The sequence below is a fragment of the Tyto alba genome, unplaced genomic scaffold (assembly GCF_018691265.1).
Source record: "Tyto alba isolate M040663 unplaced genomic scaffold, T.alba_DEE_v4.0 Super-Scaffold_8, whole genome shotgun sequence".
NCBI lineage: Eukaryota > Metazoa > Chordata > Aves > Strigiformes > Tytonidae > Tyto > Tyto alba.
The window spans coordinates 2,988,171-3,010,976 of record NW_024881329.1 but is presented as its reverse complement, the minus strand read 5'-3'; the positions used below and the strand labels follow the sequence as shown (position 1 = coordinate 3,010,976).

Genomic DNA, 22,806 nt, shown 5'->3' with positions numbered 1-22,806 from the left:
CCCCCAAGGATGCTAGTAAACTACTCCCTGGAGAGAGACTTCTTCACCGGTCAGGGACCATTTTTAATTTCTTCCCAGTGAGACGACCAGCGCAGCCACGCACGAGTAGCGTGGCTGCATCTCTGCAAAACCAGCACGAACTGTTGGTTGCTGCCAGGAATTGAAACCGGGCTTCTCCGGCAAGCAGTGCAGGCTGCGTTTGAAGAGAGTTAGCTGGTCACAACCATCCCTTGTTTTGAGGGAAGTTGGGTTGCCAAAGCTCTTGTAAAAGCATGACTTCACACTGTGTTTTGAGGAAGAATCTTAGATGTTGGTCTCTGCTTGTGTGAACTGATTTATTGCAAATCCACATGAACAGTTAAAGATACTGCTTGCCATTTGCATGCACAGCCGGGGGAATTGAAGCATACTCAGCGTGCAGCGGTGAATCTGATTATAATATTTATTTTTGAAAATTGTTTTCCTTAACCAATTTCTTGGGTGAGCTTTCAGCAATAAAGTAACAAAACGAATTTGTATTTCAGCCAGCCCTTGGAGGTAATGCTAGAAGTTTTTGGGGTTTTTCTGATTGCTGATGGATCAGTAGGTGTCTGTAAAAGTGCTCCTGCTTTAGCTTTTCAGTCTCACTTGGAGTATCCTGAAAAGTAATAAATTAGGGTTGGGAATCACTGCTGTCTCATGAGCTAATTAACAGTGGCTGATCTAACTGTACCAGTAATTAAACTATCATCTACCCTACTATTTTTCTCAATCAGTCATTCAAATATTCTTTACTTTGGCCCATGATTCCATGGAGTTTGTATTTTAAATAGATTTTTCTCCCTCTATTGTACAGAAAGCAAAACTTTGTTTTATAGAAAAGACTGAAACAGCTGTGTGCTGTTGGTGACAAAACTGAACAGAGAGCCTTGCATCATTCTGTTGCAAAGTTTAAAAATTAACTATGTGGTTAGATTAGCGAATGTTTTGTACATATCATTTGTTAATGAAAGTTACCTAATTAAGATAATGCTTTGATTCCTTTTATCTTCAACTCTTTCTTACTCTGTGAGGAGACACAGTTTATGCCTTCTAACTATGGATTTCAGGGTTTTTGTTTAACGAGATAGTTCATACTAAGACTGAAAGGCAGTGTTTCTCATCACAGGATCTGGTCTAAGGCATGCTAGGAGAAGTGGGACTTCCCTGAACTAACTTTGGTTTAAATTAAAGCCAAAATATTAACAAAAGAAAAAAAAATACCCATTTTTGTTCTTCAAAGCTGCCATTGAGACAGAACTGACCTTGACCCATGGTGATTTCTAGTAAAAAAAAAAAAAAATCATTCCTAATTGAAATGCTGTAGTTAAAGTGTATGAGATGAGTTTGTGGAGCTTGATACAGTGGATGAAAATTTCAGGTGGAGCTGCTTCTTCTCGTTGGTATTTCTTTGCCCAACCTGTTCAATAACTAATGACTGGGTAGGTCACTGAATTCCTCACAGCTGTGTGTCTCTGCAACAAGATGCACATGTGTGTGCTGGTACAAATGCTTTAAAAGTGAGCTTACAGGTGCAGGCATGCGAAATTGCTTATGAATAGTGAAAACAACTTACAGTATTTTTCCCCTGCTATGTATCTAAATGCATTTATATTGTTTACTGAAGCTCCTCCAAAAAAAGTGAAGGCGTTTGAAGCAACTGTGTTGTTGCCCGTGTTTCTGTGTACGCTCTCGGTTGCGGTGTGCCCTAGCACTTTTCTGTCCTATTAAACTGCATATTTTTAGATGTAAACCAGACACGTGTTTACGTGAAGAATTCAGCAGTTGAAGTCCTGCCTACTATATGATTACATATCCATGACGTTTTCAAAGGTGGAACTGTAGTAGCAAGGCAGGTGATGGATTTGATTTCACTCTCTTCCCAACAAAAATAGCTAATTTATCCTTTCAACGTAAGACACGTTTTGTGCCTAAATAGTTGTAATTTGCCCAGCCCTGCCAGAAGTAATAGAGACAGTCCTTTACTGTTCCTTGCCGCTGGGGAGCTGAGGAGAGAGAGACAACTAGACTGAGCTCAGCTGCAAGCTGACATGTTGCACCATGTTGAAAAATATTTATCTATTGAGAGCACAGACTCTCGGAGTCAGTATTCTCATTAACTGTTTGGGCAAAGTTATGCAGTCCATATTGCCTTCTTTCAGACTGCACAGTATGATTGTAAAATATATTTTTTTTTAAAACCTTTTTTGTAGACTTTTAAAAGCTGAGCATCATAAAATTCGGATTACAAGTCCATTAGACGCTCTATGTACCTCTTCTCAAAAACACAGTATGTGGGTAAGGTGGTGAACTTGGCCTGCATATCTAACATAATTCACTTGCTGCAAGGTTTCTTTAGGCTGCATTAGTCCTTAAAGCTGGTTAGTATGGCTAGGTAAATGTTTTTCATTGTACAAAGAGAGCGTGCAAAACAAAAAGGCAGTGTGTAAACTAAAACACTTCTTACAAAGACAAACCTGTCTGCCCCCTGGTAGTCTCTGAGCGGAGTAGACTGTCTGCGTTTGTATATCTTGGGCTGTATAGCGAGAGGTCTGACTGCTGGAGCCAGGTTGCCATGGTGAAATCATTCCCAGCAATTAAAGCACAGTTCCATCCTGAAAAGCAACTCTGTGCAAGCCACGTTGTGAAATCCCACATTTATGAGGCCGTGAGGTTTCCAAATCAAATTTGCTAGGTTTAGAAATAAAAAGATAGCCTTGCAATCTGCCAGCTCTACAGACTTCTTAAGGGTTGGAAGATAACAGTGTCTTCAGTAGTTTATGTGCGCTGGTGGTGAACTCCCTCCCCGCAAAGGTGGCCCGAAGTGCACCGCGTGTGCTCTTCCAGAAAGATAACAGGGCTGCATCAGAATAACCAGGAGGAGCAGTTGCTGCCAGAACTTGAATTTAATCACGATGCAGAAGTCAAAATAACTCTTAAGTGTGTTCCAATAGAAGATTATAGGATAATAAATAAAGAAATTACCGCTTAAGTTAATAGACATGTCTGAAAAAACACAAGGAATAGCTATGTTAATTAAGAAGTTTCTGTGTTTTTACTACAGTACATTTTCTTTCAGTTTGGAGAGTGTAAAAACCTTAACAGAGATACGGACTTTCTTTGCCAATTAAGTTCTTTTTAGTTTTTCCTTATTCTTAGCAAGCAATCTTGCTGGCCTCCAGAATTTCAAATCATATGTTGAAAAAACCTCACTATTCTGAGTATTATAGTAGTAAACCTGACAGGCCTATATTTGCCTTCCCCAAAGTGTAAAAGGTGCTAAAAGCCACCCCAAAATTTATTTGCATTCCAGTTCTGGTGCAGATCCCTTGTTCTCATGGCTCCGTGCTGTGGGAGATCTCCCCACTGCAGCATCTGTAACAGAATCGGGCTCGGTATCTCTGCCATTGCTCTCAGTTCAGAGCCACTCTTCTCCTTCGCCAGTGTGTTTCAATTAAAGAAACTGAAGGTATAATATAGATCTCTGCCCTGGACTGAAATGCTTTCCAGCACAGAGAAAAAACCATTTCTCTCTGACTTTAAAAGGTCCTTAGAGAGCCAGTTCAGATATAAAGATGTATCTATACAGCAAATCCATGGCTAGGTGAAGTGAAGCCTGTTCCTACCGCCTAGCTGCAGTATGGCAGTATTATTTAGCAGTGGAGGATGATGAGGAAGCATTTGTGTTGCTAGAATACGAATGACATTTTTCCTCTAAGGGAGGCAAGGACACGGGAGCATCCTTATCTTGGTATTGTGTACAGGCCTGATGGGTTTGGAGTGTGTGCCTGGGAACTAAAATGAGCTGCATGTTAACAAGACGAAGCCCAGAACACACTCCAGCCTGTATTTTCAGCTATGAACTGATGAATTGGCTGGGCAGGTGTGCCCTGGGGAGGTGGCGTGGCCTCTCCTGCCCCTTGGTGCCCCGCAGCAGGGCCCGCTCCTGGAGTGCTGTTCTAGGGGAGGGGAGTTGCAAGGAGGAAAGAATATACCACGAGACACCTTCTCAAGCAGGGATTTGCCCTCTTTCCGTTCAGTTTCTGGCTTCGTCAGACTGCCAGAGTTCGCCTACAACTGGAGACTTAACAAAAACAAACCCAGGAGCCACCACCCCATGTCTGTCACAGGCTCAGGACTGGGGCACCTGTGACGCAGTTGTTTTGCTCTATGGTTTGTTTTAAGCATTGGATAAATTAATTGTTGCGACACTGTTAATCTCTGACCTACTGAATCTCTCTTACCGCAGACCTAATTTGGCTCCACATAGAGCTCTTGAAAATAAACATTAGGAAAGATTTCTGTCCTTTTTTCTTTCCTAATCCCCGAATGACTGAAAATCTGGACTGTAGTAAATCACTTAAGAATCTTGCTGAGACTTCATGTTGGCACCTCCTGGTTTGGATACGTGAGGGCTTTTTGGCATGAAGGTAAAAAAAACATTTCAGAATGAAGAACAGGATATTTGCTTGGGTAAGGTAACTTTCTGTTTCTATTAGTGAATAGTTCATTTCACATTGCATCACTGGCTCCTAGAAATAAATAATCTATTTGTCTCCTATCTGACATCACTCCCCTGGTGTTCCTGGGGCTCTGTCCCACTCAGCCCCTCCCAGGTGTGTTGACTGGACCAGTGCACGGATTATACAGTCAAAAGACCCTCCCCAAAGGCAACCAGTGAGGCAGGCTACCTCCTCTCAGTCTGGGGGAGGAGTTCTGGCAGGTATGCTCAGAGAAGAAAGGAAACTCCAGTCCAGCGTGTTTTACCACAAGAATGCACTCTGTGCATTTTTGTAGCATTAACCGAGCTGTTCGCATGCCTGGCCTTGCCTCTGTAGCTGTTCTTCCCAGAGAGCTGCACTGAGGAGAAGATGGGGGGTCCTGAGCAGAAGAGAAGGAGCAGCAGCTCCTGGCCACCAGCGGGTACGTGGGGGTTTCAGCGCTGCGCTGTGAAAGGCAGTTCCCGTGCAGCTGACACGCCGCTGTGGGCACGCAGCACGGCAAGTGCCGAGCTAGGGCTGGGAGGTGACATGCAAGGGAAGAGAGGAGGGAGAGAAGTAGAATCGTGCGGGTTGGAAAAAGGCCCTTGAGATCATCCGAGTCCAACTGTAAACCTGACGCTGCCCAGTCCACCACTGAACCATGTCACATCTGCACGGCTTTTAGATGCCTTCAGGGGTGGTGCCTCCGCCGCTCCCCTGGGCAGCCTGTTCCAGTGCTTGACAACCCTTTTGGTGAAGAAATTTTTCCTAATACCCGATCTGAACCTTCCCTCATGCAGCTTGTGGCCATTTCTTTTCATTCTATCACTTGTTACTTGGGAGACTTGACACCCACCTCGCTACAACCTCCTTTCGGGCAGTTGTAGAGAGCGATAAAGCCGCCCCTCAGCTTCCTCTTCTCCAGACTAAACCACCGCAGTTGCCTCGGCTGCTCCTCAGAAGACTTGTGCTCCAGACCCTTCACCAGTTAGACCAGCGGGGAGTCCTACAGAAGGGCCTGATGTGCCAGAGGCGTAGCGTGTGTGGGTGCTCCATGTTCTCCTGGCTTTGTCAGCAGCACCAGCTGGAACGAAGTTTGGCCCGACAGAAGGTTTTGGGCTTTTTGTTGAGAAGCAGCATTATGAAATAATGTTATGGCACTTGTCATCCTTAACATGCCTGCCATGCCTTGGCACCGACTGTTTACAGCAGAGCATCCGGAGGCCAAGCAAAGATTCCCTTTTAAGGCAAAGAGCCACTATGAGAATCCAGAAGAAAAAGTTTCCCTGGCATGTAGGGTACATTCTTCTTTCCTCCTCCTCTTAAATAAACTATTAGTAACTTTTAAAAACAGAACAAAAATGAAGAAGCAGAGCCAGAAATACTGCCAAAGACATTTTATTCTGCTCAGCCCCCTTAGACCTGCGCAGCAACCGAGTCCTGGAGCTGACCCAGGGCAGGAGAGGGGAAGAATGAAACTGCGGTCAGAGGGGTCTGTCAGAGACCTGGGGCGAGAGGAGATCGGAATGGAGACAGGCTTAAAAACCTTCGTCTCCTTCCCTTCCCCAGGCCCCGGAGAAATGGTCTGACCACAGCAATCCACCAACAATTGTACTGTATGCTGCCCTGGGATTTGGGCTTGCTTTCCAAAACCTTGCACAGCTTCCCTTCCCATGTTGATGTCCTGTTCTTTCCCAGTCCTAAACATATATATGTACATCCAGGATTTGTGTGCTGTCACGTGGCATTTTCAGCTGAAAATTGAGCAGTGTTCTGGGTTAAAACCCGGGATTGCAGAAAAATCTCCACAGAGATAGTAATCTTGTACAGTTTTAAAGAAAGAAGGAAATGCAGATACTATCTCTTGATTTTTCACAAAGGAAGGGCAAATGCACTGATGTTCAAACGAAGCTTGTTATTCCCCTTTATCTTGCGTGCTATACAAATAAATAAAGACATTGAATTACCAAGAAGTGATTTTTAAGCTGCCTAGTGTCTCTAAGCTTCCAGTCCTTGTACTTAACTGAGGAGAAAAGACTGTGGGCTGCTGGCGTAGGAAACCGGACAGCAATCAAGGGTTTGTTCCTGTCCTGTAAAAACTGGCGTAACCTCCGGCTTCATTGTTCTTGCTGGGAGTTTGTCACTAGGACTTATAAATTTTAGCTCATAAAACTGTTTCCTTCCTGCTATGAATGGGTTCAGGAGTCCTGTACTTACGCAGAACATTTATTAACCAGAAATTAACTGATAACTTCTTTCCAGTAAAGTGCCACTGAAAAACCGGAAAAATAACAAATACACCTGTGAGCAGTTAGCCTCGTTTTCCTTAAAAAACTTTAGCCTTTTGTGGATGGCTGAAATCTTAAGAGTTTTTCCTCTCTGCAAAGGGGAGTACGTTAGAGGGAGAGAACTTGCATATTGATTTTTTTTTTTTTACTTTAGTGTGTTTTATTCCCTCTTCTGTTCCACTCGTATCCGACTTGACTCCTTACCCCAAGAAAGGAAGAGGAGAAAAGCTAAAATGAAAGTATCCGGTATATCTTTAATTTTGAATTATAAACTTTTATTCACTGGAAAATACAAAAGCATGATGAAATGTGCATAAAGATTGGCCTAAAAGACACTGTTAAGATGTTGGCTTGCTGCCTCTCAAATCCTGTATTTTAAGAAGCTAACCCTCATCCTCTGATTACCAAGAAATGAGGTTTTGGCAGGAGTACTTCACTTCATAATACTTCATCAGTGGAAGATATTTTCAAACATGACACTTGAAAAGGAAAGGAAAAAATTACAGAATGAAAATCAAAGGCTGAGGTGGTTTGATGTATCAGGTAGTTTGGTGGTGTAGAGTTACACCTGGCTGAGGTGGAATATGGTGTTGGTGTTGGAGACTGTAAGTTTTCCACATAAATGTTTTAGTTGGGAACATACCATTTCAACCCCTACATTTTCCAGATTGTGAACTATATAAATTATAAAGCACAAGCTAGGTTATTTGAAAATAACCCCCAAATTCTCAAGTGACTTTTTTTAATATCACTTGGTAACATTTCTGTGGGCATCTGATTTTTTATTCTTCCTTAAAATTGTGTCCTTTTTGTGCCACTTTTGCATGCTTTGCTATGATCTGTGGGGCTTTGACTCTTCTCTCATCAACACTGACTGAACACATCACAGCTGGACTGTGAACAGTTGAGACGTGATCTCTTCTAAATTTGCCAAGGATTGCTGGGATTATACCAGTTAACCTCGGGTAAGAAATAGGGCCAGTTACTTAAAAGAGAAAATAATCACAAAATAAGCATCTTTGTCCTGTAAAGTTCATAATCAGTGGCGATTTTCATCCTCACAGACTTGAGATGGCTTGTGAGTTTTGAGGTTTGCAAACAGGGGGACAGATTTGCCATGGGAGGCCTGTTGGACCTGTTCTGTCAATTTTCAAATGGAAATCAGTGTGTTTGGGACTTGGCTGGAACCTGAAACTGGTGCATGATCCAGAGGGCACAGAGCGCTTGGAGTTTTGCCTGCAGCTCTGCTCCTCATCACTGTAGTTTTTTTTAATAAACTTTTTAACTTGCTAAAGTTACTGTTATATCTGGTACTAAAACCACTTTAATATGCCACATTAAAAAGAGAAAAGCCACTGATTACTTCTATTTTAAAAAATTAGAAATAAACAGCCACTCACCCCAAGGGTAATTAGTTGGGCATGAAGCATAGGAGACTGTGATTGGAGCGTCATCGCTTGTCCTTGAGGAGATTTGGTTTCAGACGCAGCGTAAGAAACTGCACAGCTTGCTGAAGATAGCAAGAAATTATAGCTGTGCTGGTTCCCTCTGGAGAAAGGGAATCCTGAATTGGTAGAGATAATCTTAGACTGCCTGATCACTTTAGGGAAGTTTGGTGTTTAACAGGTCACTAGTGTTCCCTCTGCGTGATCAACCTTGTAAGGAATCGGATTCTCGCGACCGCAGCGATGGGTGCCCGGTGCAATTCCCAAGTGACGTGAACCACACATAGTGGACATTGCGTCCTTGAGACTTCTTCAGCTAAACCAGATTGCTTCACATGTGCTTCTTTCCAAACAAACCGAATCGGTTTAAACTGAGGCATATCTTTAGTATTTGTACCGTGAATAAACTTTGAACCTTGCAGCCAGTTTCTGCTATGGAATGGGTATAATGCTTTCCTCATACGGTTTTAAAACTAAATTGATACCTGGATGGTGCTTTGAAGATGCTCCAAAGTGTGGGGTTTTTGTTTTTGTTTTGGTTTTTTTTTTTTTTTTAAACCAAGAAACTACTGGGCATCTGATCAAGAAGGAAATGAGAGAGAGAGATTAGAGGAGGATCTTTATTAGCTGAGATGGGATAAGAAAACAAGCCGGGAATTTGGCAGTTTTACTTGGTCTGAACAAAGCAGTTAGACCAGGGAAAAAAATCATCACGACCCAGTGGGCCTGTCACTTGGTGGAGTGTCTTGCACATCTTTCTCTAGTGAAATCCAGGCAAACTTCCAGCTGCTGTGTTTTCTCAGCTGAACACAAGGCTGAGTGTGGAAGCCCTGCTAGAAACATTAGTGAATGTGCTGTCTCTGGCTGGAGCCAGTTCACTGAACCTTCTTCAAAGATTTTAGATGAGTGACCTCTCTTCTGCCATCTCCCATCACTTCTCCCTCTCAAACTTACTTGCAGATGAGACGTGGCCCGTGGCATCATATTCAGTGGAGTGCCTAAAACCAAACAAACACAGACCTATCCTGGGAGTTATCTGAGGAATTAGATTGTACTCTGGTTTGCCTGTCAATAAAAAGTGCTGAGTGCTGTCTCCTTAGATTCCCTAAAGATGTTTCTTTCCTTAATTAGTAGTTAAGCATTGATAGACAGATTTTGGTCTAACCTCTGGACAGACCTTCACCAAACAGCTGCGTAACAGCTATTCCTCCAGCTGCTGTGGAGTTGCAGTTGATCTGATGTGGATGTGTTAAGACACATTTAATAGAATTCTCTTATTTTTTAAGACAGACAGAGGTAAACGTGAATCAGGACTTTGGTTTGCTTTAGAGTGCCTGTAGCAGTGTTTTGAAAGGCACTGCCCTCTTGGTGGTCTTATGTGATATTTTTTTCCCGGAAAATAATCATCTGTAGGTGATGGATTTTGGTGTTTCCTAAGAAGAACAGTGAAACTCTGCTCTTCTTGTCACTTGTCCCTTCGCTGAAGGCAGGCTGAACAAGCTGTTGCTGAGCGTGCTGCTTTATGCTCGCTGCTGTCGTCTTCACTTCTAAGGGCGTTCTGGGACATCTCAGAAATGGCTACACACAATTTTTCTTATTTGCGTACTTTAAACGTAAAATGGAAAATGAAGGAAGGGATCTCAACTGACAACAGCTCACAACAAGGGAAATAACAGATGCTTCGCTTTGCACATTTGGAGTCGGTTCCAGGTAGCGAATGTTTTCTTACAGGTCTTTGAAACAACAGCGAACTTGGAGGTAGGGGAGAGCAGAAGGAAGCTAGCTAACTTCTGGACTTCACACTATTTGGTAATTCTGGTAACTGTGAATGTATGAGCTTTGGTTTATCTAGAACATGGAACTGTTATTTGCTTATTTTAATCATATGTAATCATGTTTCTAAGACTGTTTTCTCCATCCTGCTGTGCGCTCCAGCTTTGTAAGCCTGTAAAGAAAATGCTTTAATATTGACTAGTATTGACTAGTTTTCAAACTAAATCCACAGCTTTACAGGCTAGACTGAGCATGACTCAATTAACATGAGTAAGTCTGACTTTATAACATAAGATCTGCCTAACTGAGGGAAGATGTGTGGTCTGGTCCAAAACTTGATGTTTCTAAGACTGGAATTCTTCTCAGTTTGTACTTGCAACGTTTGGGCCACGTAGTGTCCCAACTACACTGCATATAGGTCATGAAAATCTGCCGATAGAAAACAATTTCTGTGGTCTTGCTTTAGCTCTCAGTGGCGGCAAAAGGTTAAAAAGAAGTTTGTGCTGCACATGGTGATTGGACATTCAGGTTTCAGTGGTGTGAATAAACCCTTCGGTATCAGTGATTATGGGCATTTTGCACGTTCAGTGATGATACCGATGAGTCAGGTTCTTTTTTTTTTTCAAACCTGAACAAAGCTTTGGGAAGGGGCAGAGCGTGGGATCCTTCAGGAAGCTTCTGTCTGAAGTGCTCTGGTTCCAGCACAAGGCACCTGTGGAAAGACTTACACAACCTGGGTGGAAAAGACGCAAAGTGGCTGCAGGTACTCCTCGAACAGAGACCGACAGTTGTGTGGCAATTAGGGGGTTTGGGTTCTGTAAAAGGACCGTGTATAGTTGTTTGCATCAGCAAACTTGTGAAATCGACGTAGCGTTGAGTTTTTGGTTCTTTTCTTGAAATGGGAAGAAGATGCTGATGTGAGAACGAGGCACACGTGACCCATTTCTATTCGATGGAAGGTTTGCCTCAGCCTTTTCTGTCTGGCTCCCTTCTGTGGTTTCCCTCCACAGCCTGGCTCTGTGACAGACTGTCTTTGACCTCTTCGTCTCTCTCCCCCCTCCTCCTACTCCTCTTGGAAGACCGCTCTTAGCTGACGTGGCACAGCCCTAACCTGGGGCCCTTGGTCTAAGCGTCCTGCAGTAAAGCAAAGACACGAACTCTGTTCTGCCCAAACCACCTCTCACTGATAACTTTTCTCCCCAAGTGTGGTTAACGCCGTTTGTGGAACCAGTCTCTGAAGGTGAAGGTATTTTCTGCGTGATTGTTTCTGGAACTCTAATTTTCTTTAAAAATCAACTTATCCTTGAACGCCTGAGTCCTACCCCCCCCCCCACTGCCCCCAACCAAACCCCAAAACCACTAAATCCAACCAGCTGAAAAAAACCCTGAAGAGTATATTCTGAATAGACCATAATATTGTCTGTCGGAGGCCCAGCAGGTATGAAGATGCTGTATGGAGCGTGCCAGGCTTGGCTTCAGCAGCGTAGGAGTAAGGCAGCCTCTGCTGGGAATTAAGCAAATCAGTGGCCTGGAGTATTTTTTACTAGCTCAAGGCCAAGTGTGTAGTTTCAACTGGATTTATGCTGCTGACTGTCAGGGTAAGGTAGTTTCAAGTCTTAACATGGTATTCCTGCAGAAGGAAGAAGTCAAGCATGTTGCTGTAAAGTCAGGTTACAGACTATCAATCGAGGCTGGTTTATGCTGTTACATTCTCCTTGAGTATCATCTCAAGGTCTGTGAAGATCTGAACTCTCAGGCCCAGGAATAAATTCAGTATGTCTTGCACAGCTTCCTTAAATGCCTTTCAGGCCCTCCTGCAGTTCTTGCTTTCGTGGACTTTTCTTATCTGTAGTTTATTTTCACATGGTGAGGTTCAGACAAGATTTAGCAAATATAAGGGTTTGAAGGCAAGAATAGTTAGCTGACAGCCAGGAGCTGTTGTCAGGTCTAACTGAGCAACCTCTCTGTATTAAGAGCCTCGCGCTGAGGAGCGTCTGACTTCACATGTCCTAAAACATCCCTTTGTGGAGCAGCTGTGAGAATTAGTCCAGGCCACTTCATTAAATAAACTTTATTTAACTTCTGTGTATGTATTTATTTATTTAGATAACATTAAACAAGGGACAAATCTATCAGGCTTCATTTGAATTGGAATGCACTGCTGTGGAAAAAAGGAGATGTCAGGAAATCTGCAAGAGTGGCTCTGTGCCGAATTCATCTCCACATATACTGGTTTCAGTTTATTCTCACACTGTATTTGTATTCTTCAAAAAGATGTTCTATGTCACAGGCGTCCTCTCTCTAACCGTGAAATCCACCTTTCTCATTAACATAGGGAAATCAAGTGTGACCATCTTTTCCTTACCAGAGACCTCCTACAGTGCTTTCTGTACATAAGTGGTTTGTAAATATATTGTGAGGGTGTAAGTGTATATCCTGCTGCCTGCCACTGAGTTCTCCTTGATTTTTTTCCTTCCTGAAGTCTTACAGTCCCCCTAGTCTTCATTTACATGGTTAGAGAGGAGTATGACAAGACTCAGTGCAAGTTCAAGACACTAAACGGTGGCGGTGCTGGTGACCAGGTGGTAGTAAGTTCTGGCATTCCTTTCTCGTGGAGGGCGAGTCTCAGCCTCTTCGTACTGCAGTGCCGGTGCTGTGGGCCATGAGCCATTCTGAGGTGGGTTTAATGAACTGATCAGTAAAGAGCCCATAAAGAGAGAAATCTGAAGAATCGTGCTTTCTTTGGGGAAAGCACTGACACTGCAAGCACCATTCTAGGGAAGATACGAATCCCATCCTCACAGCGAAGAACAAGCCTGCGTGTATCTCAGACAGGGGCGCAGCTGGAAGGCCATTTAAAGTGTGTTGAGAGCCAGAACGCGAGGTCAGTTTTCTTTGGAGGGGATCTAGATGAATTTCAACAGCAGACCGAATGCAGTCATCTGCAAAGGTGGGCTCATCTTGGTTTCGCAGATCCTTAAAAACCTCTTTAACCAAGAAAACCTGACGTCAAAAAGTCCCTGCAACTCCTTGTATTTATGTGATAGTGCACAGCAGGTATTGCCTTCCTGCACTTGTCCCTCACCATTAAATACATCTTCTGTCTCTGCTTAGGTGGATTTTTTCAACTGTGGAAGCACAGGGATATACAGTTGTTTGACCACATAGCCTAAAACACCAAAGCGCCGACCTGCGGTGCTTCCTCAGAAGTCCTTGCTGAACCCCCGGCCCAGGAATACGGGTTGGGTTGGGAGTCTAGGTTAAGGATGTTAAAAACGGAGAGGAAAACTCTAGTGATTACAACAAATAGTTCAAAAATGGGAGAGGAAGAGTCCCAGTATGCCATGGAGAGAAATGCATTTTATGGAATGTGGTTTGTCTACTTCTATGGAATGGAACGTTATGTCATAACGCATTGGGTTTTAAGAAAAAAAAAAAGAACTCGGATCTTTCTGTCTCAGATATCCTGGAATTTTAAAAAGCAGGTGTTTTTATAGTTATCAGTGCTTCTAGCTGGAGTCACAGATGCTCACTTCCAGCAGGCTTCTGGTAGCTCCGAGGATGTAGGGCTGGAGTAGCGAGGAATGCTGTAGCTTTGCATGCGCAGTGCCAGCACGGTGTGTGGAAAGAGCATTTTTTCCAACGGGGAAGCCATCTTCTTGCAGCCATCGGCTTTCACTGTCCCTCGAGCTCCTGTTCTGCAGGTGACAGTTAACTGTGTGATGCACCAGGTTGTCGGTACAACTCGCGCTAGGGCAGCTCCTCCAGGCGCTGCTGCTCTGCTGTCACGACAGCTCCCAGGCGTAAAGGCAGAGTCACTGAACTGGCAGAAGGGCAGTGGAGGTGGAGCAGCTCAGTCTCAAGTTTCTTAACGCCATTCAAAACTTCCGATGCTATTTGAAAAAAGGGAGTGAGTTCAAATACACCTTTTAAGAAACTACCTTTTGTGTGAATAAAAAAAAAAATAATAAGGTAAGGGGAGGGAAGGCAGGGGGAGAAGTGTAAACAAATACAGGGGTTTGGATAAACCAGCTTCTTTTGGGATCCTGTAGCTGTTCATCAACAGGAAAGGTAACGTTTCTTCTCTCTTCTTAATCTCTTGCAGGAAGTCCAAGGGAAAGCCAAATGGTAAAAAGCCAGCACCGGAAGAGAAGAAACTTTACCTAGAGCCAGAATACACAAAATCCAGAATTACTGACTTTGAATTCAAGGAGCTAGTGATGTTACCACGAGAAATAGACCTCAACGAGTGGCTAGCCAGCAACAGTGAGTATTGTGATCGCACAGCTCTGAGTTTGCTGCCCACACCCATTAATTCATTCTTTCTTTTTACTGTTTTCAGTGCTTAGAAAAACCCTTAATGACCATTCTTACTGCATAATGCATGTTATTAGACCTTGAATAGTAATTAAGCTGTCTTACGTACAAGCCAGCCAGCTGTGCTCAGCAGCATGGAAGCCTTGATGCGTGCGTTCCTTCCAGCTCCCTCACGGTGGCACTGAGGACATTAAGGTTTTTGATGCTCCTTTGAGGACCTTCCCATTCCCTTTGACTATTTGCTAAACTGGCCGGTTCGGCACCTTTCTGACTCAAGCTGCTGGTCTTCCAGAAGCACCGTAAAAAGGGTTGTTCATTAAGAGTTTGTATGTAAAGCCACTTCTGCCTAAAGGCAGAAGTTTTGAAGTCTTCCCGTTGGATTTCTTCTCCTCACTCCTTTCAAGCTTTGGTGGAATCGCTGTGAATTTAAACTGGAGTCAAGCTGGAACCCGGAGATGTGACTGACTGCTGTGACTGAATGCTGTATCTGTGCATCTCAGTTCTGATTTAACGCTACTTTCCTGTGCTTCACCTGCCAGTCCTAACCTGCAGCTATGACCCAGTCTGGTTTGCATTTTCCACAGTGTGTGGCAGTAGCAAGAAAACTTCTTTAAACTTTCCTAGTGTGCCGTTTATAGAGACTCATTAAGAAAAAGTGAAGTGCCCCCTGAGGAGTATTAAGAAGTTAAATTATCTCAGGAGATTTTTTAAAAGTAGAAGTGTGCTAGTTTTCATGCTGTTTTTAAAAGGAGATATGTCGTGGGAACTATTACTGCTGGTTTTTAGCCACTGTACATTTTAAGTCTGACTTCAGAAGAACACAGCAAATTGTTTGCTTTCAGCTTGTAGTATTCTACTGTAAAGGTGAGGCTGATGATGGGGAGACACTTTCCAGTCTTGCTGCTTAGTGAGTAATAAGAGCTGATGCATCATGGTGCTTTCATCTTAAATCAAAACAAGAGCTTTCATTCTGTGTACTTCTTTGTTTTGCAGTTCATCATCAGACTCATTTAGCTAAATCATGTTTAAATTTGTATGCAAGCTCAAGAATCTGAGGTCGCTTCACTTGCTTTATTTACATAAGTGTCTGGGGGATAACCAGCGTTTTGAAAGTATTTGAGTTCTGAATTTCTTTCCTTTGTGTTTATTTTTCAGCAACAACTTTCTTTCATCACATCAACTTACAGTATAGTACAATCTCAGAATTCTGTACAGGAGAGTCGTGTCAGACCATGGCAGTGTGCAATACGTAAGTCGATATTTACAATTACAAAGTTTCCATGGAGTCAGAGTTGCCTGGGGGAGGATATTGGTGTTGGATGGCACTGGGCTGGTGTTTCACAGCAGATCTCTGCTTCGCGAGAATGCGGCAGCTGTCCATCCTCTTCCCTCCCGCCAGCAGGGAAGGGCGGTGGAAATCTGACTTTGTGGAGGACCAGAAGGACGAGAATCTCTGACCGTTCTGAGCTGGTTTTATAAGGTCAGATCGGAGAGGCGAATGCGGGGAGAAGAGCGAGGGGAAAACTGTCCTTACTGGTAACAGTGCTGCGACTCCGTCGGAGGCCAGGGGGGATCAGCGAATTGCGAAAACCTCGGAGGGTGCTTCTGATAGCCGGAATGCTGACAGAGCACCAGGCTGCTGGCAGATAACCTCTAGCCTGACGTGAGCCCCTGGCCTTCTGCCCGAGCCTCGGGGCACAGGGGACACAAGTGGCAGCTCTGCAAAGAGTAAGGAAAACCTCTTGGTTTGGCACTTTCCCCCTGTAGGACTTAGTAACTGACTTTTTTTAACGTTGACTAGCTGTCACTTGTGAAAGCAAGCTTTGTCGTTTTCCTGTACATGGTGAATATAAGGAAAAGTTACCGTAAACTCCTGCTCTTGATTAGCACAGTCCAACACGGTGGAATATGAGATCCAGTCGAGTATGAATAAGCCTGTTGTTGTGGGGGTTTTTCTCCAGCGCATGTGTTGGGAGTCCTTTTCTTCCCTCCTCTTGCATTTGCTGGGATTAATTTAGTGGAGATGGGTTTTAAAACAGAAGACCGAGCAGTTAATGTTACATGTATGTCAAACAAGCATCCCAGGGAATGTATGCAACAGAACCAGAGCTCTGTGTTGTATCTTTGACAATAATTATGTTGTGCTTAGAAAGGAATCCTCGCTTAATGTACTGGGCTATCTTGTCCACTTGAAATTAATATCAGGGGCTTTCTTTGAGAGCACTCTGAAGAATGCAGAGTGTACGGGAGACTATTTTTGCATGTCAAAGTTGAAAAGGTAACTGTCAGTAGAGAATTAAAGGCCGTACCATGGACTTTGAAAGCAGGCTGGAACAGAAAGTAATAAATCTCTGCCGGACCCAGATTTTATCAAAAGGAGACAGCACGTCTCTAAATGAGAAATAGCGATCAGTAAGATGAGTATTTTGTTGACTCGTGCTCCCAGGCTTTCTTGTGTTTGAATTCGTAGTGTAGCCCTAGCTGGCCAGAGGGACTGAGTTCAACTGTTTATCCACTCGGCTGATGGGAAACAGTGGCTGAAAGGCAGGGGGGGGCGGTGGGGGTGTGTGGAACCTACGTAAGCGTCACTCCCTTCTGCTCTAGTGAGTCTTAAAGAAGAGTTCCCTGTAAGCAGTTTGTGCTGCAGAATAAAGAAAGGAAGTGCCTGTAGGCAGCTCCAGCTGTAGTCAGGATTTTTTTGTGGTGAGGACTGATAGCAGAATGTTCCTATCCTTTGTTTTGGAAAACTGAGAAGTTGCGCTATTTGGGAATAACAGGAAGCAGGTTTACACTTGGGTGAAGCACTTGAAACGGTTTGTGTTTAGCCAAATCATAACAACTTAAAGTATCTTCCTGTACTTGGGGGCAGGTGACTGATTCATGTTTGCAAACCGTAGGCTGCGTATTTCATTCTTCTGTCAAGCGTGCGGGTCTATGAAAAAACCACAGAGGTGAGATCACCTAGCTACACCCCTCAGTGCCCTTCAGCTTGCAAGGCCTTGTTCATAATTGTGTTTTCCAGATATCTCTAACGCAAATTTTGGATAAGCCTCATCTTTGTGCCCTGCCTTTCCTAGCTCTTCCCTTTTGGAAGAGATATGCTTAAGTGGAACGTGGAGAACTGCCTCAAAGATGCTCATTTGTTCATATCCAGTTACGACTGTGACAAATCTCTATGTTGCTTTTTCCCTACACCCCACTCTTGCCTTTTTTTGGGTTTTGGTTTGTTTGTTTTTTGTTTGTTTTTTTTTCCTTAATCTTACCCTAATGAAGTAAGGTAAGGACGTGCTTATTGTGTTGGGGAAACACCAGCTGATAGGATTTACTGTGCCTCTGACCTGTCCCCATTATACGAAGAGCACCACCTAAACATCAGAGGCAGCTGCCGATTAACCTGACAGACACTCCAGATTTGATCTTCTGTGGCTGTGGTCTGTTCGGATACTTTGGAATAAAATGGCATCTACCTACATTAGACTGCCACAGAGTTACAGTACCTCGGAATAAGGGTGCAGTTTGCCGTTTTTTTTCAGCGCCGAGTCCTTAGGTAGTTCAGCGTCGAGGTCTGCATCCTGTTCCTCTTGTATGTTTTCCCTGCCTGGTTCTCTAAGGTGTGTTTTGGATCACACCGTTCTGGCCATACCTAAGGAAGGCTTTTGGGATTTGTGGTTGAGACGTTGAAGTAACCATTGAGAACAGGTTCCTTGTCAAGTTACTTTGCATTCAAATGCACTGCAAATAATCCTAAATTGAGAGAATTTGCTGGCAAAAGAAGCACCAGTTGCAGCTAAATAGTTGAGGTAAGGTTTTGACATCTCAGAGAAGCTCCAGCCAACTGACAAACTGCAGACAGATGCAGCTTTCAGGCCTCTCCCAGACAGAGGAGAGAGCACGGCCATCTGCAGACAACGGGGAAGAGAATTTCTGCGTCGGGTCACTAAGAGACATCTGACCCAAACTTAGTCTCCTTGTAGAACAGATGGAAGCATTTGCTGGCAAGGTGGGATAATGCCAAGAGAAACACTGGAACGGCCGGTTATCTTCAGAATTTAGTGAGGGTGGCATGCAGGTCGCTCTGAGGATTACTTAGTTTTGCTCATTAGTATGTTTATCACCTGCTGTAAAGCAGGCACTATATTTTTAACACAGCATTTACCATTCAGATTTAGTATGCTTTATAGCTTATTGTTCCACAAGCTAGCTTTAAAGCAGCATGAGCTGTAAACTGGTTTTCTAGCTCACGTTTGGGCAAAACTTCTCAAAGTGCTGAAGTGAGTGGAGTAACTAAGAGCCTGTGTAAGTGCTGTTCATGAGGCTGAGATTGCAAAACTCCTGAGGCAGGAATGGGGGACAGAGACAAACTTGTAGGCAGCCCACGCCTAAGAGTGAAAGGTCTCATTTTGGTCCAGTGAAATCCCTTTATTGATAATTCCTTATCACTCATTTTCTCTAATCTTACCATCTCCTTTCTCATGTGTCTCTGCGTTTTTTCTTCTAGAAATCTGAACTCAAACTTGCATGTTTTGCCTTTTCTTATATTTAAGTTCCCTGAGCTGTATGCTTCTACGTGGTAGCTCCCCCTTTTTTTTTTTTTTTTTTAATTTTATTTTTTTTTCCCCTGGCCCCCCATCTAAACATTGCTTTGCCCCTGTCAAACCATCAGAGCGCTCTTCCGAGTTGCTGACGAGCACTATATTACTGCCCTTGCATTTGATACAATTTGCTATCCTGCTTTCTTCATCCCCATCTTTTGGTATTTCTAGGACTCTCTCTTTCCAGACCACATAATCCCCACAGCATTTGCCTTTCCCTCCTTCCAGAAGCTTGACTTGTACAGTGACGTAACTTCTGTTCTGCCTTGGCTTTTGTGTTGTCAGCACAAACCCTGAATGTTTTAGAGGAAAAGGGATAAAAGTTGTATGTCTATTAAGATGCAGCACTGTGACTTTGGATGCGTTATGCTTTAATCATAGGCTTTTCTCTGTTAAATCCACCGTCCTGTCTCCCTGGGGTTTAGAACAGACTTGCAAATTTTACCCGGGAAATAAAATCATCAAAATCAGTATCGTGTGGGCACTTTTCAGAAAGTGCCTTTACCTGCCACCTTCTCGTCCTCCCCGCGTCCCGCCCGCTGCCCGGCCCCGACCCTGCCGCCGCGGTGCCGGAGCGGGGGGCGGTGGGGGCAGCTCGGTGTCCGTGCCCCGCCAGCCTTCGTGGAGGTTCCCCTGCCGGGTGGGAGCTGGCCAGGGCATCCCAGGAGCTCCTCCTTCCCCCCCCAAGGCCCGTGAAGATTGTTCACAGTGCTTGGAACAGAAGTAAAGACACAGGAGTCTAATCAACGGGACAGTCCTTGTAGTTAACCCCTTACTCGTAATGATTCTCCTTTTAAATTCCTATTTTGCATAATTAGCCTAATTTTCAAGGAAAGGCAAAAAGGGTATGCAGTGGGGTGTTGTAGCAGATTTATTCCCTTGTATTTTCATGTAAGTGAACTTGTATGGTCGCCAAACTGTCTCTTTTAACTGAAATCCAATTATTCAGAGTCCTTTTTGTGCCTAAGGGCAACTCTAAACTATGCTTTCTGTCTTGCAGTTGAGGAGCTCTGCAGCGTGAGAAAACTGCTGAGGTACAGACAGTGCAGTCTGCTCCTGCTGTTGGCAACAAGCATTGTCTTAAGACCCAAAATAAGTCTGAATTGCCTAGAACTGTCTTGCTCCAGCTTACTGCAGGACTAGACAGATGTTTGGCTTGTGTTTGAGCTCTGCATTATGTAATTCCCTCTGTGTGGACCGTACAAAGGAAGTCAGCAGTGATGAAGAACGCAGCCTGCCTGAGGGCCCAAATGCTAGTTCTGATGCCTGACATAGCTCCGCAGAGAGCTTCCAGCCCCTGCTGTCTTCATCCCTTGCTCACCTTTTCGTGCCCTTTTGCAGTCAGTCCCGCTCTCTAGTAAACAACAGAGTGACCAAGCACCACGTGCTGAAAATGAGCTGAAAGAAAAATTCTAAACCTTAAATGTCTGCACAACTAGTTTCCAGTTGCCTTGCCTCTCTTAAACCTTGAGCTGCTCTACTTACTTCCGCAGCCTCTTCTTGTTTTCATATGGCTTGGGGCACGAACGGTGTCGTGAGTGTCTTCTCCTCACCGCCCTCAGGTACCTCAAGAATCTTGGGGCAGTGAAAACACATTGTAAATTAAAACTTTTCGGTTGCTATTTAACATTTTTCTTTAGTTGCTTCAGGACCGTTCTGCTGGCCAGCATACATAAAACTTCACTTTCCAGGTGGCACGTATAGATCCTTCCAGTTCAATGCAGTCTAGTCCTGTTAGGCACAGAAAAAAACATTTCATCTTTGTCTTCCGTGCCAAAAAAAAAAAAAGGTGAAAAGCTGTGCAAAGGTGGCTCAACGTCACACTGAAATGATATTTTGTCTGGGGCTACAGTGAGGCTCGTGTAGTGATTTGTGTGAGGAATGTTAGATAACAGATCGTGAGCCAACAGCAGCAGAGTTGCAGCTGAACACAGGCAAACCCCGGCTTTGGGAGCTCACCTGTCGAATGAGGTGTCTTTCCAGCCAAGTTCTGATGCTCAAACCACTTCCCACCTTGCTTCCAGAGTCAGTCAGCAAACCCCACCCACGCGGTGTTCTGGGGAGAGCAATGCAGTGGATTTCTTAGCAGTCCCAGAACGACACAGGACTGCGCCTGGAGCTTAGACTGTTTGAAGGAAGAGTTCGGGAACTGGAACTCAAGACACCTCTAATAGACAAAAAAACCCACCCCCACAACTTATAAAGTGCTTTGTCAGATTCCTAATCTGGATTCCTTATCCATTTTTCACTCGGTGTGTGTAATGCAATGGATAGCTGCTGTGGGTAACAGTTAGAGGTGCTTTAATTAACCATGACTTAAAGGAAAAAAAAAAAAAAAAAAAAGGAACAGACCTTCAGTGCTTTTGTAGCCTTCAGATTCTCTGTCAGGTGAGGGATGGCTGCAGTTAATCAACGTGATTACGGCTGATTGAATTATGGTTGCTTTTGAAGAGCCAGGAGATACGCTAATGTCTCCTGTTCCTTAAGATCCAAGGGGATTATTCACTGGTGTCAGAGTCAAATGTAAATTCAGACGTTTTGGGGAGTCTGTAACTGTAGCCGAAGGAGCAGAGTTCTGAGGCACGCTGGTCACGCTGGTCGGGACGGGCGGAAGGGGCCTGAACACTTCTCCCAGGTTGGAATTTGGAACAGGATTTGCGGTGCTTGAAAAGGCTGCCAGTGCTTGAGAGCACCCGCTAGAAAAGGTCGGTGTTTTGGAGCCACCTTCTGTCTGTTTGAGAATGCCACACTCCGCGGCCAAGCGGTGTTCTGTGACGGTAAGACTCGGAAGATCACCAGTGCACCACGGCGCGGTGTTGCTGCCCGTTCAACACAGTTAGATAACGCTTTTGTGTCTGGTTCTGTGGACAGTGAAGGATAGGGAGATGCCTCTGCCTCCGCGGAGCTCCTCTCCCTGGAGACGTGGCAGCAGGCTTTCTGTGCCCGCTGGTCCCACCTGCACTCTTGACTAAATTGATAGGGAGAAGCAAAATTGGCTAACAGAAATTCCGGGGTTTTGATGTAGAAGGGTGCCCTGAAGTGAACCTCTTCTGTAGCACCTGTGAGGTGTTTTGGTAACGCTGCAGCTGTTCTTTGATATTTTCAACCTCTTAGAGGAGTTGAGCCGAGGAACCAAGGTATAACGCGGTGACCCTGTCAATTCTCTCCACAGACAGTACTACTGGTATGATGAGCGGGGAAAGAAGATCAAGTGCACTGCTCCTCAGTATGTTGACTTCGTCATGAGTTCAGTGCAGAAGCTAGTGACAGATGAGGACGTCTTTCCAACAAAATACGGTATGTCTGCTTTCGGACCGGTGCTCCCCGTGGCAGATGCCAGAAGTAAGGTGAAATCTGGCGTTCAGCACGTGTATTAATTCCAAGCAGCTTTCTCACTTGTTTGTTTGACGTTCGGGTTTTTCTTGAGGGAGATTTTAAGGTTGGTTCATTCTGGCAGTAAGGAAGGCTTGCACTGTTGGCGTATGAACTGGGGTGAAAGTCTCACGATCCCGTCCCCTTGGCTTGTATTTCCTCAGCGGTGCATCTTTTTCTTCCAAGTATTTTGAGATTTTTAGCCTGTATTCAGAGAGGATAAAAATTGGAAAACCGTCAGCATGTGTGTGTTCAGCAGAGCCTGCTGCTAGTAAAATTTAACCCGGATGATGTTTTGCTATTTCCTTTGGAGCTCTGACACATTAAGGGGGAAATAAATTGGATTGCCAGGAACGCGGCTTGTCTTCCCTGCCCAGCCAGGCCTTGTCTCACAGATTGTTTGCAATCTCCCTTCCTTTTCAAAGATTAAATAAGAAGGTGATTTTTAAGAACTGAAAAGCAATAGGAAAGTAATTTGGACTCAAATTTGTACCCTACGTGCAATGCCTTTGGTTAAGGG

General features: G+C 44.3%; 1 protein-coding gene across 3 annotated transcripts in view; it reads left to right on the top strand.

The window, feature by feature from the left end:
* The window catches only part of MOB2 (MOB kinase activator 2), a 115,284-nt gene that overhangs the window by 90,157 nt on the left and 2,321 nt on the right, over positions 1 to 22,806 (top strand). For all 3 annotated transcript variants that reach the window (XM_042784862.1, XM_032984878.2, XM_032984877.2), the window contains exons 2-4: positions 14,111 to 14,271; positions 15,478 to 15,571; positions 22,087 to 22,211. In XM_042784862.1, coding sequence (XP_042640796.1) covers positions 14,111 to 14,271; positions 15,478 to 15,571; positions 22,087 to 22,211 — 380 coding nt within the window. The remainder of the gene's footprint in view (positions 1 to 14,110; positions 14,272 to 15,477; positions 15,572 to 22,086; positions 22,212 to 22,806) is intronic.